The sequence below is a fragment of the Drosophila tropicalis genome, unplaced genomic scaffold (genome assembly GCF_018151085.1).
Source record: "Drosophila tropicalis isolate 14030-0801.00 unplaced genomic scaffold, ASM1815108v1 contig_593, whole genome shotgun sequence".
In the NCBI taxonomy this organism is placed as follows: domain Eukaryota; kingdom Metazoa; phylum Arthropoda; class Insecta; order Diptera; family Drosophilidae; genus Drosophila; species Drosophila tropicalis.
The window spans coordinates 10,374,847-10,393,199 of NW_027173070.1; the positions used below are offsets into that span (position 1 = coordinate 10,374,847).

The 18,353-nt window shown below is 36.8% G+C and overlaps 1 protein-coding gene across 1 annotated transcript; it reads right to left on the reverse strand.

The window, feature by feature from the left end:
- Positions 1-15,778: 15,778 nt before the first annotated feature.
- LOC137576154 (probable cytochrome P450 12d1 proximal, mitochondrial) lies at positions 15,779-18,025 on the reverse strand. The gene is made up of 3 exons (XM_068289077.1): positions 17,156-18,025; positions 16,973-17,089; positions 15,779-16,916 (listed from the first exon to the last, which is right to left on the reverse strand). The coding sequence occupies exons 1-3, from the start codon at positions 17,422-17,424 to the stop codon at positions 15,896-15,898; spliced, it is 1,407 nt and encodes a 468-aa protein (XP_068145178.1). The 5' UTR covers positions 17,425-18,025; the 3' UTR covers positions 15,779-15,895.
- Between the last annotated feature and the right edge of the window lie 328 nt (positions 18,026-18,353).

An 18,353-nucleotide genomic window follows, 5' to 3' on the forward strand; every position in this document is an offset into this window, starting at 1 on the left:
CAAAATTCCGTTAGAGAGGGAGTACACGCGCGTTATTCATGCGTTTCGCTCGACGTCTGAAATGCGACTGCCAACCGCGACTGGTTCGAACGCAAAACGTTCGTCATACAACAGCCCTCGCATCCAGCAGATACACACACACACACAGACAGGCATATTCACTGCCGCGACACTCGAATAACATACCCGTCGACCACCTCTCGCTCTCTTTATACAATCCTTGTTTCTTCAACATATTTTTGCAAAAAGGACTTAAAATTAAAAATTTCTAAAATTAAAATTTTAAATGTAGACTATTGACTTTCTTTACATTTAGTTAGAGTTTAGTTTATTATTTGGAAATTAAATGAAAATACTTTTGATTTAGCAGCAATCTAACAGAGTAATCCAAGGAAAATTGAAATTTTAAATACAATTCGCTTTAAAAAATCATAAATTGTAGAATTTGTTAAATGATTTCAAAAATTTACCAAGAAATGAAATTAATCTTTTTCAGTCAATAAATATTTGAAATTGATTATTATATTATATAAATTATAATAATTTAAGATGTAGAAGGAAAATCCGTTTTAACTTTTATGTAAAATCTTATAGCAGACTTTTCTCTATGATTATATGAGTTTGCTTATCTTAAACGCCTAACTAAATGAGTTAATAGTTATTAATATTAATAACTGTGCAAAAAGTGTTTCTGTGAGGAAATCTAACATTTTAATGCTCTGTAATGTGCGTCAATCCAAAAAACTTTAGCACAGGACTTCATAAGGATAAAGACAACTTTCAAAATCCTCTAGATTCCAGGGCCTCTTTAAAAGAAACAAACGCATTTTTCGTTCTAACTGCCGATTTTCTAAAAAAAAAAATTCTTTCCAATAAAGATAGTTTTAAGAACCAAAAAGAATTATTTTAGACCAATATCCGACCTTTAAGGATAGTGGGCAAAAATCTGAAAGTAATCAAAAATTTATACATACAATCTGCATTTTTTTTATTTCTAATATTTAATCAAATTTCTGAGACAAAATGCATAAATGTTTGTTTATTTAAGATATCTTTATCAAGTTTAACCTTTTTCACTTAACATTTCACAGTACAACAACTTTTGCCATCTACTGTAAGCTAACAGCGATGTTAAGGCAGGCCGCTACCAAACAAACTTACTTTATAAGAGAAATTCGAATTTCAATTTGAATTGGTATAAGACTTCTTCTTAGTTTCAAATGTAATCATTCAATGATAAAACAAACACAATAAATATACAAGATTTAAAAAAAGAAATTAAAACCTGTAATAATATTATTTTGGCATTTTTTCTTCAAATATTTAATTAATAAATTATTTTTATTTGTGATTTTCTTGCCAATTAAACTAAAAATTAATCAGTTATACTTATGGTTGAACTCCGACTCTTATAATTTACGATATTCAATGCTGTTAACTGAAAGACATTTTTCTTTGGCCAGTTTTGCTTTGGCCATTTAACATTAAATTGCTTAGAAAATCATTCTGATTTGTATAACAAATCTAATATTTAAGAAAATATATATATATATATGAATATATAAATAAACTATAATTACAAAAGTAAATACATAAATAAGTGCAGTAATTGTTAAAATATTGACTTTGATGATAAACTTTAATTGTACCTACATATGTATATAGTATTCATATTAATGAGTTCTACCATATGTTTTACTTCTCTTACGTAATTTCGAAATTTGATATGTCATTACACAACTTCAACAGACTTTTCTATAGAATCAAATAAGTTCTTTTTATCTTTAAGGGCTAACTAAATAAGTTTTTAGTAAAAAAGAAAACACCTTAGAAAAATGTGCACATCAGAAAAGAAATTTATCTAAGATATATGTGACTGTAATCTCCAAAAAGATAAAGACTTTATAGATCGAGTTAAACCATATGTTTAATGCTTTGCAGTTTCATTTCCTTTTCATCTAATTGTTTTGTGTGTAAGCAATTAAAGAACCTGAGTGGCCACTTTCAGCCTAGATGTATGTACATATATAAATATATATAGAGAGAGAGTATATATGTAGCTTCCCCTCTCTCTCTCTCTACTTGTCTCCATCCCTTTCACATTAATTAAGGCCACAATTCTCAGGTTTCGTTGGAGACGCCATAAATTTCCATTAGAATTGCACAAATGTCACATTAGACGCTATCAAAGCGCAATTTGTGCAGCGTCCACACTAAATCAATAAGCCAAAAACTTGCGAAACTCCAAAACCCCAAGGATATACACAGAATTGTATATATATATATATAGATATGGATATGGATATGGTGGATAAGGCATGCCTTGTCTTGACTTGCAACAGATGCACTCACTTAGTTCGCTAGTTGAAGTCAAATGAAGTCTCGATGTACAATTCAGAAACCTTTATGCAAATATCATAAATTGTAACGCGCTTTAGCAGTAACATTTACATAATTACAATTAATCGGCGACATTTAGTCGGCCCGAGTGGCAACTTGGGTTCCAGTTTATGCTCCAATCAATATTAATAACCATTGCAATGCCCCACCGCCGACAAGCCCCTCTCTCCCACCCTCTTTGTGGGTCCTCTCGCTTATGTCTGTCCGCCAATAATGGACAATTTGGCGCGCCAATGCTTGGAGTCCTTATATGGCCCTGGAATTGTTGTGAGTAGGTGGTGACTGAGTGGGAGTGGAAGAGCGAGAGAGGGGGAGGGACTGGCACATAAACTGTGCCATTTACGGATTTGTGTGTGACTTCCTCTTTGGCTCTACTCTCCTCTCCTTGGGCCACACTTGCCACTTGCATATAGCGCCCACAAGATGTCAAATTGTCAACGCACCTTTAGCTTACCTTAGCCAAATCTCTTCCCCACTTCCCTCAATTCTCTATGGCCCCTCCCGTTTCCATTTATTGTTGCTAGTTTATTTGCAATTATGCCAACTGCCAGCTGCCTCTACATTATATGGTTGTCATAATTTTGCATCAACACTGGCAGCAGGCAGAAGGTAGCCAGAAGGGGGAGGCGTACAGAAGATTGAAGAGACAAAGGGCTGCAGGCTGCCGAACGGCGGGGGGAATGGGGTTTGTTTGAATCTGCGAGGGTGTGTAGTAAATGTTGGCCCGAGGCAGGCGCAAAGTTCATGGCGTATACGCAATATGATTATCAATTATTGAACTATACCACCGACATCGCCCACATTGTCTCACGCTCCAGCCTTTCCTCCCCCCAAAAACTCATACCCTTACGCTCCACCATCTATCTGTGTATGTGTGCGTTGCTGCGTTTGTGTGTGTGTGTGTGTAGTGTGTGACAGGAAGTTTATAAATATTTAAGCAAGTGTTTTGACTATGTTTTTGGTTAATTTGCCTGTTATTGTTAAGTGATTAAAATTGATTGCCCCCTCCGGACAAGTGGCAAGGAGAGAGGCAAATATGATGGTGGGGGAGGCAGTTAGAGAAATAAGTTTAAAGTGTTTGATAATTTATCAAACAAATTGGATAATGTTAGTTAGGATCAAGTGTTTGAAATTTGCATAACACACATAAACAGGGATTGTTACTAATGCATTCCAAATTATTTGAAGGATGTGAGATAAATAGCATTAAAGTCTGTCTTAATCTAGTAAATTGTCTCTGTTTTTCCTAATTTAACTAGACAAAATTGTTTAATAAAATATTATTATTAACATCTTAAGGCTTAATGACAAATTTAGAGTTGTTAAGAGTCAATGTGAAAAAAACTTTCAACCAGTTACGGAGCATTAAATATTTATTTAGAAGGTTTATTGCAATAATCTTTTGACGGCTGCCGGATCAAGGTCATTTTTTAGAAGGACAGATGATATGTCCAAGCAAAAGGACAAAATTATTCTGTAGAATAGTTTATAATTTGATTAAGATTTTAAACTTTAGTTAAAAATTTTGGTGGGTTTCATTTTCCATGTATCAATTTCAAAAACCTTTAAACTTTCATTTTCAAATAATTATATTGTTTTGAGATCGGGTTTTTGCTGCTGTCTACCCGATTGCGACAATATGTTTCTCGTTGATTGAAGGCTGATTATATGATAGAATCAAAAATCCAGAGATTTATCCAGCAATCAATATGGTATATGATATATAACTGGTCATTTTAAGTGCTCGCGTCCCACAGTCAGAGACCATTAAGGAAATCATAAAGTGCATAAAATCACAAAGCAAATTGCTTACAGAAAAGATATCAGAAAATGAACAACAAGCCAGCAACAAGAAGAAGAAAGAGTAAGAGAGATGGATGAAAAGATAAAGCGAGTGAGAAAGGGAGATACAGAATATGAGACTCGCAAGTGGAATTGTCAAGCAGACAATAGACAGATGACGGACACACAGAGAGAAGACACTTTTCAGCTTAAGGGGCCAAAAGCCTAAAACCAAAAACGTAAAGCAACTACAACAACATGATCTGCCCCCGCCCGCCCACCATCAGGCCCCAAAGTCGTCGCCCCCTTTGCCTAAAACCCCTGACTAAATGTTAAAGCGAAAATATTTTGATGTATTCATGGAAACATTTTATGCATGTTAAGTAACAGACAAATCGACGGAAACTTATGCTCAAGCCAAAGAAGTGGGTATACGACGCTGCTAAAGCAGAAAGGGGGGAGAAGCCATTCGACTTATTAATAATTTACGTGGTAATATTTCCCCTGCCCTTCTCTCTGCCCCTGCTGTCCCCCCATCCCCACAGCCGCTAAAAACAAAAGCAAAACGGAATAGATAAAGAGACGTGCCAGAAGAAGCGAAAAAAAACCCCGAAGAGAATAAGAAGGTGGAAAAGAAGTGGAGTCAGAGGCATATGAATTGGTAACTAATCGTGGCATATATAAGGGACGACTAACATGTGTGTGTGTGTGTGAGGGGTCAGAGGGAGGTGTGTCATGATTATTATGCACATCACACTAATCATTATCTCTATGGCCCGATGTCGGAACCTAGACAGAGAAAGCAACACTTGCTGCTTCTTGTCCAATCACACACACACACACACACACACTTCCACATTCTCTCTGTGTATTTGTGTGTGTATTCCCATAAAAATCTCTTGTTTGTTGATATTCATTGCATGTCCTTTTCGGCTCCTTCCATCCACTCACCCCACTCACCCACCCGCCCCCTGAAGTGGGCTCCAGCATCATTTCGAACAGGGAAAACTTTTCCTTATGGCTTAGGCTGACTTTAAGCTGACCAAATCTGAGCACATTCATTAACTCTCATAAAGTAAATAGTCGTCGTCGTCGTCGTCGTCCTCCTCGTTGCTCTATTTGAGAAAGGAGCAAAAGTTTTCCCCTGGTTTAACCCTCAAAAATTTGTGTGCTTCTTTCCTTTTATATTTTCTGTCGCAAATATTTAAATGCAGCAGAAAAACGAAAGAATAAAACAAATACAACAAACTTACACGAAACGAATTGACAAAAGGCAAACAACTGTAAGGAAAGAGTTGAGCAAATTAAGCATTTCCTTCATTAGATTAGACTTTAACAATAAAAATCAAAGGATAATTATATAAAATTTTATCAAATGTTGTTAAGCTTTATGAGGTTTTCTTCTACTTGAAAGTTCTTACTTTTTTATATATCCAGAATGAACTATCAGACTTGCATTATTCAAGAATTTCCAATATTGCCAACTCAATGAAATTTAATTTATTTTACAAAATAATAAGAGAATAAAGAGTTTGATTCCATTTAAAATTTACTTAATTTTTCATCGAGTTATCATTAACCCTAATTTACAAACACTTACCATCAGTAATGGGCTTATTCGTTAATTCAAGCAAATCAATAAACAATTTATTGCTTAATTTCCTACTAAATATAGTCAAAGCTTAACATAATGAAACTTTAATAAAATTTATTAAGTACTTTTAAGTACCCATAGTGAAACAAGTAGAAATGACAAAGAAATTAGTGTTTCGACCTTCAGATTCGTTTTATCGAGATTTCATTATGACTTTATTCAGATACTATATAGAAATTGCAAATTTATGTTGTTCAAATTTATGTAATTTCTGATTTCTATATTAACTACATAAAATTGCATTGGCATTTTCTTTTTTGAAATTTCTAAAGAAATGTAAATTTTCTTTATTTTTTGCAATGGAAAAGTTCGTATATTCAGAGAATGCTTTAAATTTTGATTTATTCACTATTATTATATAATAAAAAAGAAAAAATAATAGTTTTTCAATTATCTGAGAGTTTGGAAAGTGATACGTATCGAAATGCTTTATTATTTTAATTTGCCATTTCAATTTCTTTCATTCGCTTTGATTTAATCCTAAAGCTATTTATTTTAATACGCATTCATTTTGAATTAAAAAAAAAAAAAAAAAAAAAAAAGTTAAAACATAAAAATAGATTAACTAACCATTTAATTCCCAACATATCAAACAATTTGCCAATGGCAGCGGCTTAGAGCCATTTGTAAGCTCTTGAAGCCAACAAAAACAGAAATCCATTGATGTGTGTAAACGGGTAAATCGACTTTTGTGTTACCCAGTGAGTTAATTTAATGACTGATTAATCAGTATTAGTGTATCTCTTTGGAGGAGATTTCAAAGTAGATTGTAATTTGCTGAATTGAAATTGGATCAAAATAAAATTGCAATGTCATTGCATTGGTCTATAATGTATCCCTCACGAGTTTTCATCATTACAGGTCATCAGTTTGGTTTATGTATAGACTCTGCTGTATTCTAGATTAATTAACTATTTCATTATTAATGCCGAATGCAATTTAATTAAAAGTAAATATTTTATTGCTGTTGTTTTTTTTTCTTCTTGTAAATAAAAACCTATTAAAAATATGTCATCACACATTCCATAATTTTTCAATAAACAAAAAGAGATAACAAGACAGATAGATGAGAATCAGGAGGAAGAGAGAGAGAGAGAGAAAGGTTTAACTAGTTGTATTTTCTTTTGGTATTTGCAATTTGCACTTTACCCAAAAATGGCCTAAAGATATATGCCTCATTCATTGAATTTTTGATTAAAGTATCAAAAACAAATATCACAAAGCTGTCAGACACATACAAACACACACACACACCCTCGTCTCTCTTCTGTCCTTGTTGGCATTCTGGTAAATTTGCATATTTGTCTCGGTTGCTCCCTCAACTTTATTTTTTGTATTTTCGCATCTTTTTTTTTGTGTTTGTTGCCTGTCATTTTAATAAAAATATTTGTTTAATTCCGGAACAACGTGTGTTGCTGTTGGTGTTGCTTCGGCTGTTGCTGATGGGTGTGAGGCCGCAGCTTGCTTATAAAATTAATTTTAAATTAAACAATTTTAATTATTATTCAATAATCAACAAACGCAATGCATCCACAAAGTGAGTGAGATAGATTGAGAGTGTGAGAGCAGCAGCAGCCTGTTGTCATCCCAGACTTTTCCATAAGGCAAATATTTGTTTAAGCCCAAGCGCAACGCATCTGTGTAAATCAACTCTACATACATTCCCACCCACACACACACACACGCACAACATCCCCTCTCCCTCATTAATATATCTCTCCGAGCATTTCCCCCAACCCATTTAAAGTCCTTCAATCTGGTCAGCAATTATTTAATTGCTGCCTTTTATTCTTCTTGGGCCTGTTGCTTTCGCTGCTGCTAATTCAATTAAACAATCAAACAAAAAAAAAAAAAACAAAAATTAAATTTTTGCCAAAAATTTTGCCCGTCTGCTAATTGAATTATGAAAATTTTTGTTAGTTGAATTAATATTTTGTTTCTTTCTTTTGCTTTGTAATTGAAAACGCAAATTTTTATCTTTAGTTTAGTGTTAACTTTTAATGCTTTTTATACCCTGTACTTATTAAGGATGACAGAGCATTTTAAGACTTTATGTGCGGTTTGTTTACCTTAAAGTTAACATATTATTAAAGTGTTTCATTGAAGAAATGGCAAAAGGAACTGTAAATTTCTAATTTTTGGTCAACTTCCTAGTGCACCCTGAAAGTATGCAACAAAAAATGTTGTTGGTTAGTTTTCGAAGTTTTCAACTGCTCTTGGAAGGAATTTCTATTATTGATATTTGCAAGGAATGAATTCTTTTAAGACTGAAATGAATAAGATTTTTGCAATGAAATTCGAAAAAAAAAAACATTAAGAGCTTAGCTTCAAGAAGAACTAAGAGCAACTTAGGTTTTAAAAACCTTGTAAATTTGATCTGAAAGTAAACATCTTGTTCCAAAGACATCTGGATTATGAAATATTTCAGATCTTAAGATCTTAAGTGGCTCCTAACAAAATGATAAATTTTATTCTAAGCCGCTTTAGAGCAACCTCCGAAGCTTTTTGATCCCAACATGATCCTTCTACTTGATACACTCGGATTCTCTCATATTTTGCTAATAAAATTTGTATACCATGAGTTATATCTTGATATCCTTCTCTCTTCTTTTTAAGGCATCTCAAAGTCGGAAACGAGCAAAGTGTTCTCTAAAAATTCTTCTGATTCAATTGCGAAGAAGGGCAAATGAATACAAAAATGGGGGGCGGAAGAAGCACCATTCACAATTTTCAACGCCTTCTTTTGTAAAATCATATGCAAATCATATTTAATTGAATTTTTTTTTCCAGTTTCTTTGCTGTGTTTTATTCGTCACTTCATTACAATGGCCACGCCCCATTTCAAACCGCAGCAATATCCATGCTTACATATATATTTGCATATAAATTAAAACCTTTTGACGTTTTTTGGTTAATGGACATTATTGCATTTACCACGCCCATACCGCCCACCAGCAAAAGCCACACATTGATGGTGTTGCCTGATAGTCATTGCAATTGTTGTCATCGTCGTCGTTGTTGTTGTTGTTGTTGTCCCTCATTAAATTTGCCACAGAAAATAATTGCTAAATGTAACTAAAACATGATTCAAAAACTATGAAACAATTGCTAAAAATATTTTCATTAAATTTTCCAGTAAATTATTATGAAAATATTTCTAGATTTTGTAAATATTTCTGGCTTACACATTGATTGCAGGGCATAGATTATTGAGAAGAAGAAGAGTTTAACGTTTTTTTTTGGTAATTAAATAAATTTATTCGTTTTGTATGATTTTTGATATATTAACCAACATAAATTGTCTAAATTAGAAACTTTTGCAGAATGATATTTCCATTTGCTGATCTGATTTTTTCAATGTGGATCTAATAGATAATAGAGAAAACATAAAATGAAGAAATCAATCTGAAGGAATGAAAGAAACCAAATAGTTAAGTGCAATTACCTACTTTTGGTAACACACTTTAGTATGAATAGATTAGTCTTATACTTAGTTTAACAAAAACGATTGGAATCAAACTCTTAGGAATATTTCTTCAGTACCTAAACACAAAATAAATGTTTATGGACTTAGTTGTCAATCGCTTAGCATTTCGAATCCAATTACATGCATTTAGAAGAAGGCTTAGAAAGACTAACATTAATTTTTGCATTGGTTCTATTGCATTTCTTTTTCGGGCAAGGCCTAGCAATTAGAAAGCTGTCCATATCTGCTGTTGTTGTTTTCTTCTGTTGCTGTCAGTTAACTACTTGTCTGCCAATAGGTGTAGTTAGGAGAATCAAAACAGAGTTGCTTACTGGCAAAGAGAAAGAGTAGCTACTCACACACAGTTGAGTGATTTGCCTGTAAAACCTATCATCCAGCAGCAACTACATATTCATGTGTGTGTGTGTGTGTTTGTGTTCAACAACTGTCTACACCTACAAAACATTGAATATACATACATATGTATATGTGCCTAGGTAGACCGTTTACACTTGCTGGCATCCATTCAGCTTTAGTCGCTTGAATTTGATTTGATTTTGCCATTTACCTGGAGCTCTTACTCCATCTCTTTTTCACTCCCTCTCTCTCTTCCATCTCTTTCTGCGTTTAGACATGATAGCTGTTAGCCGGATGCCAGGATGCTTAGTTCGTTGGTCGATGTTTTGGTAGATGCTCGTTCGCAGTTTACAGTTTGTGGCGCCTTTTGTAGTTTTTTGGCGCCTTCAGGGTCATTTTGATGGGTGAAAATTGATGAAAGATTTTCACTTAAATTATAAATCTCAAAGGGTCAAAGACCTACAATACAATAAAAATGCATTCTGTTTGTGTGTGTTTAACCAACTTTACAGACAACATCCGTGTGGCACACACACACACACACACACACACACACACAATTGTCAGTGGCCAGTTACAGTTTGTTTTTGCCGGTACTGCTACCAGGCGCAGTCAGCCATGTGACAGGCAGAGTCGGTCATTATTTCGCACTTTTGTTGCCCCGTTGCGGAAATTTCACAGCAGCAGCAGGAGCAGCAGTCGTAGACGATGAGAACGACACGTGCTGCACCCAGACGATGTAGACAACAAGAGCAGCAACAACAACACAGCAGGAGCAGGAGTAACGAAAAAAGGAAGTCAGTCTGTCAGGATGGGTGGTAGGCGTTTGGGGAGGCATTTGAATGGCCCACCACACACAAACTCTCCCACACACACACACACACTGAAGGGGCCACAACAAAGGTTCGAGTAGGTTGCGGGAGTAAATAAGTATATGCACATATATGTAAGTAGAGATATAGAGAGCAAGTTGGAGACGAGACAAAATGGAATTTTAATGATATGAGCACAGAAATGTCTATGAAGCAGGTAAAAGTGCATACCCATTCCCCCGCAGTTCATACTACCCCCCCTTACGTTACGTACGTACAACCGGCACTTGAACTACGCTTTTTCCTTTCTGATTTTTTTTCCTTTTTTTGGCGCTCAGTTTGTTGTTGTCCTTTTTTTCGTTTGGCAGCATTTTTCGGCGCAGGCGTTGCGAGAGCCTTCGTTTCTTACGTTTTAAAAAGCCGGTAGCAAAATGTTGTATAGAGAATAACAAGAAAGAAACTTGCACTTACTTAGTTAATGGCAATCCTTAGTTTTGAGCATTATATGCTGATCCTTTGGTAAAGAATGTCCACATGGAAATTTTAAAGTTCTTTTTGGAAACCAATTTAAGATTTAATATTATCACAAACAATGCAAGAGGAGGCCATGTGCCACTCTCTACTCACGGTCGGCTTGTCGCTCTCTCTCTCTCTCTTGCACACACACGTTTAATAGGCACACACACACGCGTGTTTGCTCTCTATCTCTCTCGCTCGTTCTAAGTGTTTTGGCCAAGTGCATTACCTAGCGCAATGACCCGACGACAACCGATAGACTCGAACGTTGACTCGTTTCTGTTACGGCAATGCGTTAAACCTGATGACGACAGCAGCAGCAAGCAGAAGCAGCAGCCAGGACGATTTTAACGAAGCTTCAAGCTTCCGAACATTGCACTTCGTATTTGTTGCGTTCCACTCGTCGGTGACGCTCACTCTCTCTCTCTCTCGGTCTATCTCATTCGGTATCGGTGTCGTTGTTCTCGTTGAGACGGAAATTTCATTTCACCGCAAAATGTTCGAAATGAGCAACAACGCAAATTGCGAGTTCCTTCCTTAATTGCGCGCACACACACAGAGACTTCGAGTGGCTCTTCAAAATAACAGTCCGGTTCGCTCTCTCTCTCTTACACTCTCTGTAAGTTTCTCTTATACAAAATTATGGCACACGCATTTCTGTGACGTCATTGGCATTTCTTTGCAACGTTGTTGTTGATATCGGCAAGCCGGCAATGTAAACAAAACATCAAATATATGAATGGGTGAGTGAGTTCAACCAGCATTGGGCAAGTACTTGGTGTCCCTGTATATGCGTGTGTGTGTGTGTGTGAGTGTGTTGGTGTGTCAGTTGGTGCAAATTTTTGGCTATGCGTGTGTGTGCGCCTTTGCTGCGCTTGATGAATGAATGAAATTTCAGTGCTTCCCTCCCGCCTGGACTCTCCACCTCCATCTCTGGCCCATGCTGCATTCCTTGTAAGAGAGATGACAGAGATTGCAAAAGCTGTAAAAGTCATCTGTTAAGATATTTTGAAGTGGGATAAGGGAGTTGCCATCTGATCCATTTTAAAGTCAATCAGAGTGAAGCCTTAAACATTTATCACACACCATATAGACATGATATCTAAAGTGTTATCTATTATATATTTCAAGCCTTTAGTGGCATACATGGCGGATGGGTAATGAATTCTTCAACAAATTTTGTCCACATGCTTATTTTTTATTCGTGATGTATTTTCCCAATATTTCTCTTAATCGCAAAAAAAATAAATGTTTCTACTACACTGAAAATTGAGCAATTAAGTTGAAATGTGAAAATCACCAAAAGAGTTCCTTGTTTGAAAAAAGTTAATACCCGTGGCAACGATTTGATCAGGAATACCTAGGACGTAAGAATAGAAAGGTAAACGAAACCTACAAAATACTTACACTCACACTGCAAATGATTGTATTTCAAAAATTCCTCATTTTGCATAGAAATTTGTGTTATGTTTTTTTTTCCTGAATCAACAAGGACACTTTAGTAGGTTCTCCAACCTTTCCTGCTCTTGCTCCTGCTTACTGCTTCTCTGGCATGACTTCTAATGCTTGCTAGCCGAAAATATCTGCAAATGCTGCCAACCACCTACACCACCGCCAACAACAACAACAAAAACAATAACAAGAACAAAGCAGAGGCGAAACACACGCAAAGCGCCGACAATTTCGCCTGCGGCTTGGCGGAGTTATGCTAACTGGCACTCTCTCAAAGCAAAAAGCAGAAACGCAACAAAAAAACGCAAAAAAAACAAGGAGTGGAGAGTTAGATCAAGGGAATGAGGTAAAATGCGCGATGCGGCAAAGCTCTAAGCGGTTCTGCGGCAGTGGCAGGAGACGAGCCTGTGTAGTCCCGGTGTGTCCCAGTGTCCTGGTGTCCCGGTGTCCTGGTGCTTGTAACAATAATTTAAGCGATTTTGCGCTTTTTGAGCGAGTGGGTTAATGGCATGCCAGTCGGCAGGATAGAGACAGAGAGAATCGCCTTTGCCGCGGCAAAAATGCTTTTTGCATACTAACAGAGGAAAAGAGATAGAGAGATTGGTGGAGAGAGAGAGGCCAACCATCTCCTATATCTTCATCTCATGCTCAGTGCCCCCTTTTTGGTGGCGGGGCAAACGCACATAGCTTATGAATTCCTGTATACGCACCGGACCATGCACACTACAAAGTAAAAATGCAGAACATGTGATTGGGTTGCAAAAAGGAGTAGAAGTTAGGAGTACGAGTGGAGTGGAGGAGTTACCAGGAGCAGGAGCAAAAGTACAAGAGAAGGACAAAGCAAACATAGCACTAGATGGCTGGCATGTACTACTCCTACTCCTACTCCTCCTCCTGGTCTGTTCTCTCATTTTTTTTTTTGGCATGCACAAAATTCTGACTTTTGGCCATATTAAAATTCAATTTTAAAACATAAACGCACAACATGGCGTATGCGTAATGCGGCATGCAATCATTTGTGCCTCTTCGCTTGGAAATTCCTAACTAATCTCTGAATAGAATTGCCCAAAGAGACGATCAGAGAGATGATGATGGTCAGGGGTGGGATGGATGGCATGGCGATGCCTTTTTGGGCATAGGGCAACCCTTTTTCTGACGTTTCATATTTCTAGCCTTGCGTTGTCGCCTGCTTCTTGCCTTTGTGAAAAATTTCATACTCATCAAGTTGACAAAGAAAAAGTTTTTCATTATTACATTTCGCTGTCATTTGGGTGAGCAGCATGAAAAGTTCTCTTTCTGCTGTCTTTGCTGCTGCTGCTGCTGCTTCTATAGCTTCTGCTGCTGGTGTGTAACTCGAGTGCAGCGCGTAAATGAGCCACTTTTCGCCCAGAGGCGTAACCATAACAAGGGGTTAGCCAATTTTGTAAATTTCTCTTATCGAAAATGTATCAGACATTGGAATTTGTTCACTGTGTGAGAAGCTTATCTAAGAGAAATGATTTTGATTATCCTGAAGGGGCTAATGGAGTAATCAATATGCTAAAGTATTGGGACTATCAAAATATGTATATACTTACTTATATTGTTTGAACAGACTAGCTATATATGTTCTTGATCAGTCTCACTCTATAAATATTGGTGTGACATTTATGTGGAGAGAATCCAAAATAAAAGAAGCATGATACCCTCAAAAAAAATGGTAAAATGTCTCTACTTCCATGTGCATTCCCTCATTCTATTATCTGCTCTAATCTCCATGTCCTCCAACCCCACCTTACAGCTCTCGCTCTCTCTTTGGGTAGTCAGTTCTCATCAGATTTCCAAACGGGTTGGGGGTTTGAGTTTTGGCCCAGTGCGTAGTTGACGTAATTTTCTTGGCCCGACGACAAGTAAGTCGCATCCTTGCACATTAATCCATTGGTAGGTCCTTCCTTCATCCTGCTGGTGCTGGTGCTGGTGCGGCTGCTGCTGCACGCAAATGAGGGTATCGTCAAATCACTCACTGTCAGGCCCGGCCCCAGTGTCCTCAGGAATGCGTTGAGCATGTCCTTTAATTTTTTTCATTCTTTTCACTCCTTCTACTTCCTTCCAGCAGTAGCCCAAGCAATTTCTATAACTTGACGTTTGCCATTGTCCCGCCACACTCTTCAACCCCATCCCCCCCCTCTCAAATCTCTCTCACTCTCCCCCCTTGACCATTTTGTACTTGTGTTGCCTGCCGCCCCTCACTGTCTCTCGCTTACCGCTTGCTGCCTGTCAGCGCAGCTTAAGATAAGCGCAAAAACTTTCCTTTCCAGCAAAAGGAAAAAAAAAAAAAAAAAAAAAAATAATATATATGTATATAGCAGGACGAGTAAAAAAAGGGTTGTCTCTGACATTTAGCTTTCGCATATTTGCACACAGCCTCTTCAGTGGGAGCCAGCTAGTCAGTCCTTGGCAATATATTTTATAGACTAAGTCACTCTCTGGCAAGACATAGACGAAGACATGACAAATTCTCAAATTCTCCAAAATAGAAATTCTTCGGCAAAGATTCTTTTTTTTTTTTTTTTTTGGTGGTAGAAGGGGAGACAAAACATTGAAGTTAATTTTTTTTTTTTTTTTTCGTTTGTCTTGGACTTTTCCTGTTGAAAATACTAAGAATTCAAATTAAATGGAAAATACATTTTTACAACCACCATCATCTCCCCTTTTAGAAGTATCACCCTTGCCCAATTTTTGCTCTTTTGGCTGTCATTCCTTTGAGCAGTCACCAGTCATCATGTGACATGACAATGTCAATTTACTTGGCCTGTCAATGGATTGTCCTCATCATTATATCAATGAAATAGTTTTAACGAGAACTGTTTGAGAAAATTTACATAAGTTTGCTTTTTTTTGAGCCAATCGATTGAAATTTTGTATAATTATTGTGGCTAACGCTTAATTTCACAATATTTGTAATCAAAGGAGATAAGTTTATAGTGTCAGAGAGTGCCAACTGGGTTGAGCCTCATGGACATTTCCATTGGCGCTTCGTGAATTTTTGGCCTGTTCAAAATTTTCAATTTTACGCCAATTTTATGCCAATTTTACAAAATTAGCCGCTAATTAAATTTGCATTTACCAATTGGCCAAAACGCATTCAGATGGCCAGAAAACCAAACACAAGACCTACACCTGCCCCACCACCTGCACCTGAACTCGCTCCCTGCAGATGACCACTAAACATTTAGAGCTTGTTTAAATGTTGTTCGACTTTTGGTTTTATGGTGCCCAATTAAAAAGCAATTTTTGGCCATAGAGAGACGCAGCATGTTAAGAGCCAGTGGGTTAAATAAAATTGTTAGTCAAAAGAGATAAGCATTATCACAATTATGATTTATATAGAAAACAAAAATTCATAGAAATATACATATATACAAGTATTTACAACAGGTTTTGAAATATTTGACAGGAAATTAGACAGAAATTGATTCACTCCGTCACATCGGTGAATTTGAAACGGAAAGGTATAGCCGGTTCCATGACAAAGAATGATTTATATGGCTTGGAGGCATCGTAATTGAATTCCACATGGAAATTGCGTATCAATTTGGCCAAGGAAGTCTCCATTTCGAGATCAACGACTCGCTTGCCTATGCACATGCGAGGACCAAAACCAAAGGGTAGAAACGTGAATGGATTCACTTGGATTTTCTTATTGCTTTCAGGATCACGTAGCCATCTTTCGGGCAGAAATTCATCGGCTCTATGATAATAGGTCTCATCCTTCATCAAGGCATTTGATGCTAGAAGAACTGTTGTCTCTTTGGGTATCTGATAGCCTGATAGATTGACATCATTGGGACACGATCTCATTGTGCCGAACCCATTTGGATAATATCTTAGAGCCTCTTTGATGACAGCCCTTAAATAGGGCATATCCTTCATTGTCTCCTCGTTCAATAGCGAGTCCTTGGTGGGCATTACCTTGAAGAGTTCCTCACGTAATTTCACCTGCTTTTCTGGATGCTTGGCCAGACATAGCAACAATGCTGAAAGTAATGTGGCACTAGCATCGACACCAGCAAACAATATATCCATGCCCATAATCAATGCAATTTTTGGATCAATTTCCATTAATCTTTCCATCATACTTTGGCTGTTGATAAGCTCTCCTCTTTGGCGTCGCTCCTCCAATTCAATGCGTGTCTCTTCCAACATCTTTTGGGCTACGTTCAACGATTCGTTCAGAGCACGCATCATTTTCCTATATGTGGGCGTCGATACATATTTCCACATGGAAGGTTGAATATCCAGTTCAAAAGTCAAACGGAATATCTCTCTGGATGTGCGGAACAGGGTCAAGGCATCAGGATTATCACGACGTTTGCGTATTATACCCATTTGTCTATCAAATGCCACCAAAGCCAAAGATTCGAATATCAGGCGACTTAACTCTTCATAAAAGTTTTCAGGAACTTCCAGAGTTGCAGGATCTCGTATCTCCTTAATTCTACGTAAGAATTATGTATTAAATAAGTTAGCAAATAACATAGCTTAGATATTTACCGTTCAATAAACTCATTATTGATATTCGACAAAGGTTCATAATACATCTTAAGACCTTTGGGCTGCATAAAAACTGGATTGGCTGCTGAACGTAGTTTACCCCATTCACTTGATTGCCTATGAAAATTGTTATAATTCAGTTAAGTTATTAACTTCTCGTTTAGTCGCTTTTCCACTCCTTACGTGGCTATTAATCCTTTACTATCGCCATAGACATCGGGTCGAACATGTGTGCGAAAATAAATCAATGAATCCAATCCTTCACGATGTGGCCAAATGCCTTCACTACGAAAGATAGTCTCAATATCCTTGGTATTAAATGTGACCACAAAATCCTTGCGGCCAAACATTCCGGGCATTATAAATACATCACCATAGCGTTCCCTCATTTTCATTGCGAACTCGATTACCGATGCATTGTGAAATTCACCGCCAGGCATAAAGCTGCGCATAAATTGAAATTTCGAGGGTCGCGGAATTTCACTAAAGGGTCGCACTTCATCTTCAATAAGCTGGTGGTAGCAAAATCGCCAGATATATAAGTTATGACGAGCCAAGCAAAATAGTGAGCGGAAGCAATTGCAACATAGTCACAGTAGCTGTGTCAGCTATTTAGTCGGTCTCACGGTCGTCCGAAATATGATCCTCCAGCTGAGGCGCATTGACCGCGGCCACTAGCGAGGCACGAGGCGCTGATTCAGCAATTCTTGGTTGGCTGTGGGCTTCTTTGGGTCTTTATAAGATATTATAAGTTTAGTTTCTAAATATATTTCGAGTCGGCAAGTTAGCCGCTAATAAAGAGAACAATAATTAAATATCCAATTTAAATAACTGGCGCCCAACGGCATAAGAAAAATATTTAATATTTAAAATAAATATATTAAAATAAATAATCGAAACTCCGTGGGTGAAAGTCTACGTAAACCAAACGCGAATCCACGAAACACAACGCGTGTGAATAACAACAATTCAAAAAATTTTTGTGGAAACATAAAACCATTAGGAGAGCTAAAGGCGAAAAACTACAAATCCAAACATCGAACAACGTCATCACCGCCCGTCACACCGACATCTGACTGACACTTGGGGAATTTGTTATAACTAAAATAAGGAGGAAATATCTTAAATTGCAGTCAATGTATTTCATGTAAGTGAGATTTTTGTTCTTGATTTCCATTTTTTTCCCCTTTCCCTTTTTTTTTAATAAAAAAAGGAATAAATAATAAATAAAAAAATATATTAAAATTTTAGTTATAAAACAAAATTTGCTCTAATAAAGTGTAATAGGAAAAAAATTCCTTATGATAAGTGATTGCAGTGACGAAGAGTTGGTAGAGCTGTGTAAAGAAATAAAATTGAGTGCTGAAAGTGAAGAGAATAA

Excerpts from the sequence above, each read along its gene's own strand:
- LOC137576154 (XM_068289077.1), bottom strand. The coding sequence starts at position 17,424 with ATGCGCAGCTTTATGCCTGGCGGTGAATTTCACAATGCATCGGTAATC. Across the intron at positions 17,090-17,155 it reads AGTAAAGGATTAATAGCCAC|GCAATCAAGTGAATGGGGTA; the intron begins GTAAGGAGTGGA and ends CAATTTTCATAG. Across the intron at positions 16,917-16,972 it reads AATAATGAGTTTATTGAACG|AATTAAGGAGATACGAGATC; the intron begins GTAAATATCTAA and ends ATTCTTACGTAG.